Source organism: Dermacentor andersoni, chromosome 2 (assembly GCF_023375885.2).
Source record: "Dermacentor andersoni chromosome 2, qqDerAnde1_hic_scaffold, whole genome shotgun sequence".
Lineage (NCBI taxonomy): Eukaryota > Metazoa > Arthropoda > Arachnida > Ixodida > Ixodidae > Dermacentor > Dermacentor andersoni.
The window spans coordinates 167,869,735-167,887,188 of NC_092815.1; the positions used below are offsets into that span (position 1 = coordinate 167,869,735).

Below are 17,454 nucleotides of genomic sequence, written 5' to 3' on the forward strand. Positions count from 1 at the left end.
TAAATGTTAATTATATTGATAATAAATAAATACATGGTAATTTGTATTTTAATTTGGGTGAATTCCTCGAGCGAGTACCGAAACAAAAAAGAAAACTGCAAGCACCCCGAAACTGAGTGCATAACCTGTCTGATGCACCGTATGCCGGCTTTCTTACAGAAGGCACCGCGACAACGACTTTGAAGGTAAGTGACATTCGTCGTCTCGAAATGATGGTTTCATTACTGTTTGGAATCAAGCCTGTAAGATGCAAATGCTACGCAGAATCGTTTTTTTTTTTCTGAAGTAAGGAATCTGCAGAATACTTCATACTTTCTGTAAACACTGGAGGAATATATTGTAACACGAAATCTTTTATATTCATATCTTGCGTTCAAATGGAGTTTAGCTTTATTACATATTGATGAGCAGAATATTGAAATCAACTACTTGCCCACTCATCATTGAAGTACAGCATTCAGTTTGTTTAATCCCATCCGAAATCAGAGTACCTGCAACGATGTTGCACACGTTTGCCACTCATCATTACTGCTATCAACTGCTTATCTTTGCCACTTACTTCGCCGGCAAGCCGTTTAAGAACTATAAATTAGAACATTTTCATGCGTGCAACTCTAGAATTCGCATGGGATTCGCATGATCACAGGCTCTCTGTACGATCCACCGGACGATATGGGGAAGTCAGCTTTTATATTTTTGCTATTTACACATTTGTGAACTCACAGTTTCACGAGTCTCCGCAGAGGCTGAGCAAAACGGGCACGATCTCTGCAAAGGCGCGTCTCAATATTGATTGCACCGAAAATTATGATGATGCCACAGTATTGAATTCCCGTTATTTATTTACCGTGTACAGATGGGGGGCGTATACTCGATTTGGTTTTGCAAATTTTGTCCTGTAGTGCCAAATAAATTTTTTCTTCAGCTGTGGCTAAATTGGTCTGTCTGCTTAGCAAATGCCACTGCAGTCCACCTGGGATGGCACTGTATACGCGCGACAACTTTACAAAATACCACTACCATGTTTTACGGGATGTAACACGCCGCGTTATGTCATCGAAGGTGAAGCAATTGCATTCAGTTCCCGAGTTCTTCAGTTCTTGTGGTTAACAATTATCTCCTGTGTGTGGTTTGGGTGAGTGATTAACGCATTTTTATATATAAATGCGACGTGAACAACTTTCGACAAAAACAGGTCCACCTATGCTAACGTTGGTGAGCCTTTCTGAGGCCGTTCAGCCCTAAATATGTAGCTTCTATATCAGAGTGTGCTCTTCTGTCTATCAGCGTGCTCATTTTCAATTAACATTAAGGGGATATTTCACTCCTCTGTAATTTCCAGGATTCACTAAATAATTTAGCAAAGATCATCCTGCCATCCTTACTTTTTTTTGTGTACATAGAGTCTGTAGCACCTTCATATAAATTTCTGTGGCTTTAGCAAATAATTTGTTAACAGTGTAATATAATGAAATCAAGAGTTCGACGAAAACTAATCTGGTCGGGATTGCTCATTGTCAAGGGCAAAATGGACGCCGACCAAAAGAATTAAAAGAAAAAGAAGACAAGACGTTCCAGCTCCCATAAGGGGGCCTTGTTCACAATGAAAGTAAAGAGTGTAGATGATTATGTACGTGGGAGTAGATGGCGCAATCAGTGGTAATAAACGGAAGGAAGGCTGCCGTCATTGTGATTCAGCGTGGTATCAGTAGTTTGGATTAGTAAGGACTCGAGATGCAAACGCGAGGTTAGATTACTTTCAGTGGCTAGCACATGCGCCCTGCCCTAGTCATGTCCTTCTGTTCCCGACTAACAATTCTCAACTGAATGAATTATGCTACACTGTTTACACGGACAACCTTCCCTGCAGAGTTAAAAAGTCGGTGCATGAGGCAGTAATATTTGAAATCAAGTTGATAAGGCGATCATTTTTTTTTAATTATACTCAGTTGTCTATCCAGGCATTTTTTTTTTCACTAGCGACATCGTCCTTGCACGAAGGTAGGCCGCTATTAAATCAGCGCAAGTAAGACATATGACTTTTATCACGTGTTCGTAACGCAGAGGATACATTTCCTCAATTTCGAATAAGTATAGAATAATGCGCCCGCCAACGAAGCAAAACATTAGATAGGCAAATTGTTGCTAGAGACGTTAAGACGCGTTTGTTTTGTCTAGCTTTCTAGCCTTTAAAATTTATGAAATGCTGAGACGGAGATTTTCGTTTCAATTCAGTTCCTTTCTTTTCGCGAACTTTCTATCATGACAGTTCATGTGGTAATATCAGCAATTTTACCGTTTTCAAGCTTTAAATGCTGCCTTTGTATTGTAATATTGTTTGCTTTCTTTGACTTGCAGTGATCATTCCGGCATATATCGTGCAGTTTCGCCATGCCCGAGTATAATGGGCACGTCGGTATTCGTAAGGCTCTCGACATAGGCTTTATTTCACATGTCCACTCACACGTATCCGTTCAATTAAGTAAAATAACTTTGCTGCGCCAGTAAACACAACGTTCTGTGCGACTCTGCACTCGCCTCATGTAGAGTTTTCTGTATCACGTTCATTTGCGGACGTAATTCAATCTCCCTTGGTGCATTGTGAGCGCTCGTGGCATCGGTTTCGGAGTGCCAGTGTACATAGAATGCTCCCGGGGGAGCTATCTCGTAATGTGTCGCTTTTTTCCTTATGTTCCTTTTGTTGTTCCACATTGCGTGACATCAAGCGCGATCGTTTTCTCCATGCGGCGTTTTTCTCAGATGCAATGCCGATACACTACCGCATCTGGGGCGAGAACCCCTGGGACTACCCGGGCAACCCACCTCCCATATTCCCGCCCGATGATTTCCTGCGGTACTCGCAGATTGGCCGCTGGTGGAATCGAGAAAAACCATGGGAAAACCCTTCGAGGGATATGCGGTACGTGCGCTAATACCGACGATTCTTTTTGAAGTGAACAGCACAGAAACGGGACGAGCGAATGGGTGTCACAAGCAGGAAGCGCTGAGTATTTGTGTGTGTGTGTGTACTTGCGTTCGTGTGTGAGCGTGTCTATTTGTGTCGGAGAAAGAACAGCGCTTCAAGAGGGGATGCAAAGGAAAAAGCATACACAAACTTCGTCTGTCTGTGCGTGTGCTTTCGTGCGTTTGTATGCGTTAACGGATGGAATGGCGTTTAAAAAACTGCATAATTTGACGCTCATTGCTTGAACACTGATATTGTTGGCAGACCGTTACGAAAGAAGGGCCTTATATTATTTTGATTTAATGTGACATGTACGCTTACTCTGTTAAGTGTTGTATGGAGTGCCGTGTTGTGTTGGGCTATTCACATTTCAATGGACACAGCATAGTCCGCCTAGAGCCTATTGAGCTTCTGTTGGTCCCAGGATGTGCTGTGTTAGCAGAAATTGAACATGAAATTAACCTGCCCATCAGGCTTTTCTTTTCTCTGAAGGAACTACCCTGCTTTAATATACACATTACGAAAAATTGACTCGGGTGTCGTAGATTCTTATCTGGACACGCCCAATCTGCCAACGTATGTATGTTCTTCCGCTCAACATCCCCGCTTCGTTAGGTCAAAACTCCATCGCCGACTTGAATGACACTTAGAGAGAGAGAAAGAAAAGTAAGGAAAGCCAGGGAACCAGACGAGCGCCGAGTTTGCTACCATACGCTGGGTGTAAAGGAAATGGGGAACGTATAGAGGAAGGAAGGGAAAGAAAGACAACGAGCACTGCACGCGCACACAGCACGACATACAGCCATCCCAGTGCCGTCGGAAGCCTACCGGGTTTATCTAATGGGTAGGGGTCTACCACCCGATGGCGCTCAGTTCATTACACGGTTGTTCATCTGGAAGGGGGCCCCATAGAGATTTGCGAAGATCTCTGGGAGGTCCTTGTCTCACCACAGTTTTGTTGAAATATTCGAGTCTCTGCCGCTGCTGTGGGAGGCAGACGCGTGCCGCCGCCGGGTACCTGCCGGTCGAAAAGCTGCACGCGCGTTTCCGACCCAGTGCTCGGCGACTCCGGGAGTTCCAGACGATTGACAGGACGTCAGATCGTTATTATTGTGCTCACTTGAAACGTGTTTTTACTAGCAGTAGTTTGCGACATTTCGGATAACATATTAATTAGTTTTGCGATAACAGTACTTCTACAGTAGCGGTACAACATATTTGAACTGAATCTCCAACCTGAACAGACGAGAGCACAATAAACTGGACATTTATCTTCCGCTGGATTTCTCTGCCTTTCGCGTCTCATCTCTCTCTCTCTGTCATGAAAGTGACATGAAGAACACTTGTGAGATAGTAATATTGCTGCGGAACGTATTACTTCTGAGGTCCAAGTTACTAGGCAAATGCCGGTATTCAAATTTTTCCTTTGCCAATCTTCGGAACATTCCTTTGCTGAAAAACATGTACGAATTGGTTTTTCGCAGGTGACAGTGGCTAAACTGCATTTTTACCACGTCACGTCACTTATAAAACGCCGACTACCTTTCTCGTTCCTTTCTCGTATTTTTCTCCTTTTTGCTTTCTCTCTTTTACGGCAATATTGATCTACATCAGCGCATCTGCGGTCATAAAGTAACATGTTGACCTCTAAATAAAAGAAAAAAAAAACTTAGGCGCCCTTTAGATTTTTAAAGCAAAGCTTTATTGTTTTGCCAACTCACCCGGGCTTTCCTGACCGTAGATCTTGCTTGTGTCTTGATGCAGTGCTCATACTGAAAAGTAAAATGCAACTACGTGCCCAACAATCTTATTTTACCTCGGTCCCATAGCAAAAGAGCCTGATGTTCTAACCATAAGGCCACAATCGCACGTACAATTCTTACGCATCAACTAGAACTAGCTCTTTTATATCATTGTCGGGTGCTCATCATGGCAATGATTTCTATTGTAGGACACAAAGCCACAACGGGGGATCGGTCAAAAACCGGGGAGTACAATTCAAGCAAATCAGAATAAATGAAGAAATAGATGTCAATATAACTGTTGCCACGTTGCATAGTTCGTTTGCGCGGGTACGAGTTTCCGTTAAGCCAGAGAAGAAGAAGTAAAATGGGCACATTTATAACATTTCCTTAACACTTCACGTAACCACTGCTTCACATTGATTCGGAAATTTCCGTTGCATCTTCATTATAATTGTTCTAGAGCTGTCTTTTTTCGTCTCCTCTAAAACATGATTAAACTAAGTAAAGTTATTTGCGCAAAAGTTTATGAGGAGAAACGCGATACAAAACAATGCAATCCCCGCCGTTCGGAAAGTGTCGGATAGCGCTTTTTTATCATTACCGAAGCGTCATTACCATTGGAAATGTTCGTAGGCCGTCTCGGAGCTATAGCTTCAATCAACTGTTAAAGTTTATTAGTTAGCGCATAGGAAATCTTTCTTCAAAACGCGCAGCACTGTTTGTGAAGTTACGTTTGAGCTCCTTCTACGGAAAAGAAGTATCTCGATTGTGGACACCTACCAAGGAAAGCAATGCGAATGCAAGAGAATGATTGCGAATTGTTTGCCTCGTAGCGGGGGACCTAGCCACCGGTACGTGTGCATAGTGATAATGATTTGTGTGGCTGGTTTTGTACACTTGTCGGTAATAGTGCGCAGTCTGCCCACAACAACAAATTATTAAAAAGTTATGGAGCCGGAATTTTGTTTGATTGATATAGATTACACGTCATTATACGTAATTTACTGCAATCAAACAAAATTCGGCAGAGGGATAGAGTAAAAATCGGAAGCAGCCCTTTTATCGCACATAATGCTCACTTTGGCTCGCGTTGCCGAAACAAACACGCGGGTATTGGAAATTTGGCACTTAGGAAACACTTATTATGTGTATCCTTATGAGGAACTGAAGTGAATATCGCTGTACTGCCAGCCTTGAGCGCATTTGAATAAATGGGCAGACGAAATTGCCGCACGTCTCATTAAGAAGCGCCCGCTTCAGGGCTTAGTTATTTGCTGTGTCTAAATCCAGTTAAGATTACTCCGTTTAAAAATGCCGTGGCCATGCAGACAAACAATGTCGATTCCGTGTCTGCGTAAGAAGGTGGGATTCGGTCACCCTGTTGTTATACCGGAGATACATTGAGTCTGCTTCTAGTGCTAAGGTTTTAAAGTAAATATATGAACCTTGTTCGTATAAAGATTGGACTTGCAAATTAGTCTGATTCTCTGTGTACAGTACAGGAACATGCATTGTTGTCCAGCGCACTCCACCCCACCCCTCTGATTGAACAGCTAAATAAACAAACACAAACTCAGAGGATGATTGCAGTAAGCATCATTGCCTTGTGTGAGGTCTAACGTAATGCGCCTTTTTTTCATTTTCAGGGATGCACTCACAAACAATAAAGGTGATGTATACTTCTTATCTGGCTTCTTTTATGAGACATTAAGGTCCGTGTAGTCACTGCTTGCGGTAAACCAGAATGTTACACTGATTATTTCACCGATTATTATGAAAGATCCTACAATGGGTATTATCGTATTATTTTCCATCAAGTTCAGAGGGAAAAATTATCTGAATTTGCATTACAGCAGGCGATGTGCTAAAGTACTTCTTCTGAAAAGTTAGTTAATGAAAAAGCCTAAAGGTATACAGCGCAAGCAGTAATATATGCGTTAAATTAGGCCATAGACATTAGGAGAACTTCGAACCTTCGAGCTGGTGCGGAGTCGTAAAGCAAAGCGAAGATTTCTCAGCGCATCATCGAATTCGAGTGAGTCCACCGTGAGATCTTCGCGCAATACCGAGGAGCTCCCCATCTTGTTCGCGCCAGTTCTCGCCACTGACAACCTGAGACGCCTCAACAGGCAAGCCGTGTCTTCACATCTAGAGGCGCTAGTTCCGAATGAAATCAAAGACATCAGAGTGAACACCCGTAAGAACGTCCTTGCGATTCACGTAGAACACGCAGCTGCGTTGGATTCTTTGCGCAATGTCACGGAACTTGACGGGATGAAAGTCCGCCCTCATATTCCGCTGGGCAAACAAGTCAGTACTGGCGTAATTTACGATGTTGACGAGACCATTGTCGACTCCGATCTGTCGATCTTAATCAAGCCGGCTACCGAAAACACCGTCATCACAAACGCGTTTCGTCTCGGCACGTCACGGTGTGTGAAGATCATATTTAAGGGCGAATCCCTCCCATCGCATGTAAAAGTGGGCCACTTTCGACACGCAGTTCGCCCATTTATACCAAAACCGCTGCAGTGTTGGAAATGCATGAAGTTTGGACACGTGAGTAGTGTGTGCAAGAACACTACCGTCTGTTCTCGCTGCACTGGGCCCCACACCACTAACACGTGCAAGGCCAATGTGCTGAAGTGCACAAACTGTAGCGGCCCTCACGATGCATCCTCGAAGGAATGCCCTTTGATACGAAAGGAAATGGCAATATTGAAAAAAATGGTTAGAGACCACTCGTCTCACCGAGAAGCAGCAGCATCTATTAAGCGACGACGATCACGTCGCCGACGTCGATCAAGAACCTCCAAAGCCTCTGCAGAACGCCAGCCGCGGACATTACCACCCGCTCTTCCGCCCCGGCCAAACGCAGTCAGCTCAAAGGACACAGGTGCATCGAACAGCACGGCTGCTGACGCTTGGCCTGCACTCCCGCGGCTACATGCCCCTACTGAGCGAAATCAGAGCTCTACAGCAAGGGATACCTCATCTGTTCCTGATAAATTGTCAGACCAGGATCAACAAGTTGTTGTCATGATAAGCTCTCTGATGAGTGCTATTCGTGTTCTCCTGGACAAGCTACAGACACCAACAGCTCGAAGTGCGTTGCAAGGGCTGGATGCCATCAATCCGGTTCTTGAGAGCCTTCAGAAGTCCAGTGCTTGAGGGCTTCTACAGCAGAACCACGGCTCATCGACAACAACAGCGATCGTTCCGGGATTATGTCAGAAGTGCCTCCATATTCCAATGGAATGCGAGAGGCTTGAGGTCACGTATTTCGGAGTTGCGGCAGTTCGTGTTTGACAACCACTTCCCTATACTGGTTATCTGTGAACCGAACTTATCAGCCTCCATAAGACTATCAGGGTATGAACCTTTTGTTTCAACCACGTGTGTCCGAAGTAATAAGGTTTTGGTTTACATCCGCAAAGAACTTACGTATTTTTCCCAACCCGTAGCGCCACACGACGGTAACCAATATGTCTGTGTTACTGTGAAAAAGAAGAGGCTGTCTTTTACTCTTATTGGCGTCTACCTATCCCCAACCAGTCAGTTTGATAGCAAAAGACTAGAAGATATCATGACTGCTACTCCCGGTCCTTGGATAATAACAGGGGATTTCAACGCTCACCACCATATATGGGTAAGCTCCAGGATAAACTCGAGGGGCAGGTCACTAATATCTTTTGCATCTGGCCACAACCTATGTCTTCTAAACGACGGAAGCCCGACATTTCTGCGAGGAACAACGTACAGCAGCTGCCTTGACTTGACTTTTGTGTCACGTTGCCTGACTTCGAGCGTGCAGTGGTTCACCGATATTGAAACCCATGGAAGTGATCACATTCCGACCTATGTGAGAATCGATGGATTAGACGCCGCATTACCGGTTGTATCTCGCCAAATCGACTGGTCAGTCTTTCAAGCTCGTGTAGAAGACACATGCAAGAAACGTATTGTACGCAAATTAGAAGAAATAATTGCTGACGCAATGCAAGATTGCACGCGTTGCTTCACACATTCATCAAAGCGTACAGAGAATGACATTGAGTTGGAAAGGCTTCGTGCAGTACGTCGCCGAGCTGAAAGGAGGTACAGGCGCACGAAGTCAATTCTTGACCTCAGAGAAGCTCGGCGCATGCAAAAGAAGACAAAGCGGCGAATGGATAAGCTAGCGGATCAAAGATGGAAATGCTTTTGCGAGTCACTGGACCCCCGCAAGCCATTATCCCATGTGTGGCGTACCCTACGGGGTCTTAGCTCAAGCCCCCAGCAACGACACCCTTTCAACGCCCTTGCTCTCTATGAAAACCACCGCGAGATAGAAGTTGCGGAGGATTTTTGTGCGAAAGTCGCCGGCGGCACAAATTTAGTCTTTGACATGACTTTAGGTGACATCCCCGGTCCACGAGATACAAGTATGGACGTTCCATTCACTATGGAAGAGTTAGAAGCTGCTATGGTGCTCTGTAGGTGTTCATCTTCACCAGGGCCCGATGGGATAACATATAGTGCTTTGCGCCACCTAGGTCAAGAAGCACGAAGAGAACTCCTCAGTCTTTTTAACAGCTCATGGCGAGGTGGTGTCGTCCCACAGGAATGGAAACGAAGCCGCCTGGTACCGCTACTAAAAACTGGAAAGTCACCGCTCGAACTGGCATCGTATCGGCCGATAGCACTTGCCAGCTGCGTCGGGAAACTCATGGAACGTATGATCCTCATGCGTCTCGAATGGTACCTTGAACACAACAAAATTTACCCTGACTCAATGGCGGGATTTCGACGAGGCCGTTCATCGATTGATAGTGTCATCGATCTGGTATCATCTGCAGAACAACAAAAATCTCGGAAGCGATTATCAGCAGCACTCTTTCTTGACGTGAAAGGCGCCTACGACAATGTTTCCCATCAAACCATTCTAGACGCGCTTCTGACAGTTGAACTAGGAGGGCGAGTATATCAATGGATCAGAAACTACTTGACACAAAGGTCCTTGTTCGTGCGTACGGAAGATGGTCCGACTACCGACCACTACACATGCCGAGGCGTTCCCCAAGGCGGTGTTCTAAGCCCTGTTCTTTTCAACCTCGCGCTTCTTGGGCTGGCTGAATGCCTACCGGAAGCAGTGAGTGTTTCAATATACGCCGACGACATCTGCATCTGGACATCAGCGGTCACTCGCCTGCAGGTTCGCGCAAGGCTACAGCAAGCAGCAACACAGGCATCTGACTATCTTCGGACACAAGGGCTTACCATCTCAACAGAAAAATGTGCGTTAGTCGCTTTTACGCGAAAAGCGATGTCTGGTTATCCAGTGTACATCAATGGCCAGCCTATCTGCTACAAGAAAAATCATCGGTTTTTGGGTGTCATTGTTGACCGGGACCTCTCTTGGAGCCCTCAGGTTGCCCACTTGAAGAAGAGGCTCACATCTATTGTTCACATCTTCAAGTTCATCGCCGGCAAAACATGGGGATCGTCAGTGGGCTCCATGCTACAGTTATATCGAGCACTCTTTATCGGATTTCTACGCTATAGTTCTCCCGTGCTTGCTAAAACATGCAAGTCAAATCTTCGAGAACTTCAGAGCGTGCAAGCACAGGCACTACGTGTTTGCCTAGGCCTTCCGCGGAGCACCTCAACAGCAGGAACCATTATAATGGCTCAAGACCATCCGATCACGACTTACATCAGCACCGAGTCGCTTAGGGCCCATGTTCGTCATATTTCACGGATTCAATCAAGCTTTCTTGCCTGTCTGCCAGAACGACGACCACAGGCATCCTTCTCCAACGAGGTCAGCAAGCATCGTGCCTCCCTACCATCGGGCTTCACACCATCAGCACGTTCAACCTCAGTTTTGTGGTGTTTAAAACAACCTCAAGTGCGTCTTACGGTTCCAGGGATAAGAAAGAAGACCGACCTGCCTACCTTGGCCTTGAAGCAAGCAGCTCTGGATTGTTTGCACACTTTCTACTTTGACCGCGTCCACATATATACGGATGGCTCTTCCACCCAGACCAGCTCCACCGGGGCAGTGGTTATACCATCACGATCACTAAGCGTCCGATACAAGATTTCTCACTTGACAACATCGACCGGTTCGGAGCTTGTTGCCCTCCGAAGTGCCGTAGATTGTATTAACAACCAACCGGCTAATCGGTGGGCAATATTCTGTGATTCAAAGGCGGCCTTACAATGTCTTCTGTCATCTCTTCGTCGCGGGTCCTGTGAACAACTCGTATCGGAGATACGAGAAATGCACCATCACATGATTGCGAAAGGGCACGACGTCGTGTTTCAGTGGCTGCCTGGCCATTGCGGTATCTCCGGCAACGACGTGGCTGACGAAGCTGCTAAGAAAGCACATGAAGGAGCAACCCTTGTTTCTATACCTTTATCGCGGACTGACGCAGCCCAACACTTAGGCAAGCTAGCGCACCGTATGACATTGGAGAAGTGGCAGACACCTGATTTCACTCAACATCGATTGCATTCCCTCGATCCATCTATGCAACTGCGGCTGTTACCAGGGCTTCCGCGTAATGAGGAAACAATGCTATGCCGCTTACGCTTGGGCGTCGCATTCACGAATGCATATACGTTTTTAATTGGAATGGCTGATAGCACCGAGTGCAATGCCTGCGGTGTCGAAGAAACTATAGACCATCTACTGTGCTACTGCCCATCATTTGAAAATGAAAGACAAGAACTCTGCACAGCTCTCAACCAGTTAGATAGAAAACCGTTCACCTTGAACAAGATCTTGGGACCATGGCCTCGCATATCGCAGCTACAAAAGGCCACAAAAGCGCTGCTGCGATATTTGAAAGATACAGGATTGAGTCAGCGTCTGTGATCCGGACTGAGTGACTGAACGATATCCCCGGTGGACTTTCTCTTCTTTCTTTAATCTTTCCGTCCCCGTTTACCTTTCCCCAGTGTAGGGTAGCCAACCGGGCTCAGTCCTGGTTAACCTCCCTACCTTTCATTTATCATTTGCTCTCTCTCTTTCGAACATTCTAAAAAGTGCTTATAACAAGTAATCACGAACGTACGACAGGTGGAAATTCTTAAAGAAAGGGTAAGCACCATGGTGAATTTCAGGTAAAACATTTTCCGATATATAATCACAGGAAGTAGATTGATTATATATGTGCATTCATTTCTAAGCGACACATCGTAAATATTTTTCTGTTACGCACTTATAACCCTACGAGGACCTATTCTTTGTGTTTCCCCAAAAATGCTGACTATCCATAAACGAGCTGAATAAGGAGAAGATTAAATTGATGGTCCTTTTAGGGGAAACACCGTAAATGCTGAGGACAAGTGTGCAGCGAATATCAGAGATATGCATAACAACTAGAGTATTGTGATGATGCATGCGACTGTTGCAAGAAAATCTTGTGGGTGAGAGGCATTTGGTTCCACGATTGAAATTAATGTCAATTAATTTACATTGTCAATGGTAGCTTTTAGGGAGAGATCACTAAGAGAAGCTGCGGAATGTTCGTGCTTTTCTATGTCAGTAGCAGCAACAAGTGCATAAAGGAAATAAAACAGCAATGGCTGAGTGAAGTTTGTTACGAATAATGAACTTCAAATTTTATTTTCCCATGCGCCATCTCATGCGGAATATGAAAGTGCGAAACGGAAGCAATTCGCAGTCGATGAATGCGACACAGTAGATCTGGATGCGTACATAGTAGATAACAAAAAAAAAAGATAGCATGAGAATACACCAGGGAAAAACGTGGAAGCGGCAAGAAAAATATTGGCGTAATTAAATCACAGCCGCAAAGAAAATGCGGCTTTAATTTTCCGCGCAAAAGATGTGTACTCATCACGTGAAGTAACTGCTGCATTTAAAGTGTCTTAGCTTACCCGTGATTGTATAACATTTGCGGAATACCAGTTTACCCGGAAATTGACGGCAGTAGCAACCCTGGTAGCAACATGCGGTTACGCGTTTCCCAACCACAACGCGTTGGTATTGCTTTTGTGTTACATGGGTGTTCTCTTCGGAAAGACAATAAAAAATAATCAGGAGTGCATACGTTATCGATTGGAGTGGCGCCTGACACCGACAAAAAACAACTGCCGAAAGCAAGTGGGACTACACTATTCCAGGTGCAACCAAATTAGGAAGGCCCACTAAGCTTCTGTAGAGACACTACTTCACCAGAAAACGAATTGGCCTCCCGGTGCAGTACGCGGTCACCAACTCCCTCATGACTTTTGCAATTACACCATCACCCTCAGTCCCAAGCGGTTACGGGAGAACTGACCAAGGCGGCGGTCAGACCTGCGACCTGGCTGAGGGTACTCCGAATCACTGGATCCGTATAGACGCCACTGGAAACTGCACCTGGCAATGTTTGACACGCGAACTCTCTCGAGTGAGGCTAGCTTAGCAGGGCTGTATGAGGAATTATCAGGCATTGCCTGAAATATTATTGGCTTTAGGGAAGTAAGAAGAACTGCTCAGGCATATATAGCGCTGGCTAACGACCCCGTCCACCGATGACTTCCAGATGAAATAGGGAGTACGATTCTTAATCCATAATGACATAGCGAGCAACACTCATGAATTCTACAGCAATAATGAAAGGGTAGCACTTGTAATAAAACTAAATAACATACATAGATTAAAGGTAGTACAAGCCTACACTCTACCTTGCAGTCCTATAACTGAAAATATAGAACAGTTTTATGAAGATCTTTAGTTAGCCCTGAGAAAGGGGCAACTTTAGCATACTGTAGTCATGGGGGACTTCAAGGCAAAAGCCGGGGAGAAAACAGTGGCTAGGGAACAAGCACTTGGCAACTACGGCATCGGCGCTATGAACACTAGAGTAGAGATAGAATTCGCGGAAAGCAGTAGACTCCAAATAACAAATGCCTTCTTCATTAACTACAGTGTTAAGAAGTGGAGCAGGAAAATCCCTGGTTGAGAAACAAGAAATGAAATTGATTTCCTACTGACTGCTTATACCAGCACAGTGTAGAATGTCGAAGTTTTAGGCATGATAAAGGGCAGTGACCATAGGTTAGTGAGGTCAAGCATTTTTAGCACAATGAAGGGAGAAACAGCAAAATTATTGAAGAAGAAACAGGGCGACCTACACGTTTAAATGGCAAAACCAGACGAATTCAGGCTGGTGCTTGCAAGCTAATATACAGCTTTGGAACCGGAAGATGAAGACAACATAGAAGTAATGAACGAAACTACAACTATAGGCAGGCCTCAGAAGCTACAGTTCAAGTGGGAGGTAAGGCGCCAAGGCAACCAGTAGGTAAGCTCTCGCATACAACAAAGGACCTAATAAAAAAACTAAAAAAGCATAAATGCGTCTTACACGAGAGATCAGATAGAAGTGACTGAACTTTCAAAAGGGATCACCAAGAAGAAAGTAAAAGATATTCGAAATTGTAACATGGCGAAAACAGAGGAAGCAGTGTACAATTACCGTAACATGAAATCAGTTAGAAGAAAACTTGGCTTAGGACAAGGCAATATGTATGTAGTGAGAGATAATTAGGGTAATGTCACCAGCAATATCGATGATATAGTAAAAGAAGCTGAAGGACTCTAGGCTAACCTGCACAGTACCTAGAACAGCCACGCTACTTGATGAACCGGGTATAGGTGCTCCTTATAAAACTATCAATGAATTTAGAATGACCTTGCAATATATGTCACGGGAAAAAGTGGCAACCGAAGATGGAGTAGCAGCTGATTTATTCAATGACGTAGGATATATTATGCTTGGAAAGCTTGGGGTGTTTATGCGCAATGCCTAACGACTTAAAGTGTGCCAGTGAGCTGGAGGAATGCCAACATTATACTAATACATAAGAATGGTGACCTTAAAGAAAGAAACAAATATAGTGAATTAGTTGCGTTCATTACAGTGAAAAATATTCAATATAATTTCCAATAAAATCAGGGTACAACTTGACTTCAATCAACCCAGAGAACAGGCTTCTTTAGGAAGGGATAATCTGCAGTGGATCACATCCATGTCATCGATAAGTTGAGTGAGAAATCTGCGGAGTGCAATCAATCTCTCGATATGGGTCTCGTAGGTCATAAAAATACATTTGGATCATGTACAGATACCAGCAGTCACGGGGGCGATGCGTAATTGATCAGTACAAGAGGTATACGTGAATTCATTGGGAAATACACACAAAGTTCCGCAGTTACCTTGCTTCTGCACAACAAAAGTAGAAAATTACCTATCAAGAAAGGCGTCAAGCAAGGATACACAATCTCTTCTATGCTATTGACTGGATGTTTAGAAAAAATATTCCAGCTATTTGACTGGGAAGGATTAGGAGAGATAATCAACAGAAAATATCAGCAAACTTCGGTTTGCAGATGACATTGTCCTGCTCCGCAACACTGGAGATGAATTGCAACAAATGGATGAGGACCTTAACCGAGGGAGTGCATGAGTGGGGTTGAAGATTAATATGCAAAAGACAAAGGTAACGTTCACTCGCCTGGCGAGCAAAGAACAGAAATTTAGCTAAGTCAGTTACTCACAGGCGGCCCTGTGAGTAGGTGCCCGAAAGCTTGACATATTCTATTTCACATTAAGGCAAGAAAGTGGACATGGGCAGGCGATGTAATTTGTAGTGTAGATTACTAGTCGTCCATTAACTTTACGGAATGGGCGGCAATAGAAAGAAGCGCAGTCGAGGACGGTGGAAAAGTAGATGGAGTGATGAAATGAGAAAAGTTGCAGGCGCAAGTTGGAATCAGCTACCGCTAGACAGGGGTAATTAGACATTCCTGGGAGAGGCGACCCTACTGCAGTGGACCTAAAAATAGGCTGATGATGGCGATGTTAACGATTACATCGCTTGCGACGTTTATAGCCGCAGTTGAGTGTTAGTTACTTTACTGAACGCTGCAATGTCGCTCTGTTTCCTCTAGGGTATATTGTGTGCCACATGATGGTGCCAGTAAATCAGTTGTTCGCCCCTACGTCCCTGGTAACGCATTATTTCGGGAATGGCACTCCTTTGCAGTCAAGAGGAAACTATTTTATGCTTCTCTGCAATATACATTGCAAACTGCAGTGTTCAGAAGAAACTTAGCTGAAGTGCAGACTTATATTTTAATCTATTGCATTTAATTTTAAAACTTGAATAACTCATAAACTCATAACTCATAACTCATATATTTATCATAAAGAAAAAGTTGAGAAACGTGAAAGAAATCATACGAACTTTTTTCGTGTTCGCAGTGATATTTACGTGTTAAATTATGTACCTCTTCCAGATGACGATACTGATGAATATCGCATGTGGGGAAAGTTTCCGTGGGAACGTCCTGGTAACCCTCCTCCGTTTTCGCCACCAGCCGACACAATGACTTTCTCACAGATTGGTCGCTGGCGGAATCAGGACGAGAACGCAGAAAAGCCTTGGCCGTCCTTGAGGTACGTGTCTAATGTGGATGCATCCAAAGCGTACCTAGCCTTAGCTGCTCAATTATACACGCGAGGAAGTGAAAATGCACGCCAAATCAAATACTTAAAAATGAGCAGAGCGTTGAATTCTTCGCAAGCAGGCATGGTGCATTAGTGCCGAGAGGGAAGTTACAAATATGGTCTACTGTACACTATGGTGTAGGTGGGCAGAAGGACGAGAAATTTCTGCGAAGACTGAAGGTGGTACACGAAGTATCACTTAACTGGCGGTGTTCTATAGTAACATAATCAGTTCTAAACAAAAGAAAGAAACGAAGGATGACGGAGGAATAAATGTTTCGATGAGATGGCGAAAATTATAGGCAGACGAGGGAGTAGGCTCATGGCAGCAACGACATAATCAGACGGTATTAGGTGACGCCTTCAGCTTCAGCAGGACATGTCAATCATAATATTACTAAGTCTACATCTAAATGTTACGCGCCTTCTTGGAGTGTCATTTCCTTTGAACGCTGAATTTAGCAGCAGTTTCAGTAAAGTGAGTTTTCCGCCATGTTAGGAACGAAACGCATGGAAGCAATAAAAGGCCCCATGGAAATATGATCGTACGGCTCACAAGGCTGTTTTCGGTTCGGTAGAAAATGAAGTAATTCTCTCACTAAACACAGGGGGTGGCACGTCTGCATTTCAAGAATATTCGCTGTATTATTACCCTTTCGGCAATGTGGTCACTACACTGAAGCATCCGGTCGATTTGCGTCATGCGAAAAGTGAACATCCTACGCGTAGGTTCCTGCAAGATTGACATCTTCAGGCTATTTATCTCTAAGCGCTGGTTCAGAGGCCTTCAAACGTTACCAAACGTAATGGAATACAATAAAACAGTACACCCAACCAAAGTATTTGTTAGTAATGTTCAAAAGCATTTATTTAAAGTGAGGGTAACTTTCGAAATATAGTAAAGTTAGAACAAAAATCGAATTTCAGGCGATAAATGTAAACACACCACCGAAAGCAAATCGTGCACACAAGACATGTTCATGCTTTACAGTCGTTTTGTAAATCTGTCAGACACTCTCCTCAGGCACCATGAGCATGTGGCCACTCATGTCTGCTAAAAAAGCATGATCGCTGGCCGGAGGAATTCGTTTCCAACTGGTGGGTATGGCCGCTGAAGTGTAACTTTATGACGCATTCTTCGAAAAGAGTCTACATGCCACGTCAGTCACCCCAATATTCCATCGGCATATGACGAAGCCAACTTAGTGGCTATTGCCTGATAGCAGGTGTG

General features: G+C 44.4%; 1 protein-coding gene across 1 annotated transcript in view; it reads left to right on the forward strand.

Moving 5' to 3' along the window:
* LOC126540499 (uncharacterized) overlaps nt 1-17,454 on the forward strand; it is a 31,323-nt gene that overhangs the window by 3,668 nt on the left and 10,201 nt on the right. The window contains exons 4-7 of the mRNA XM_072286587.1: nt 160-185; nt 2,761-2,920; nt 6,357-6,379; nt 16,013-16,172. Coding sequence (XP_072142688.1) covers nt 160-185; nt 2,761-2,920; nt 6,357-6,379; nt 16,013-16,172 — 369 coding nt within the window. The remainder of the gene's footprint in view (nt 1-159; nt 186-2,760; nt 2,921-6,356; nt 6,380-16,012; nt 16,173-17,454) is intronic.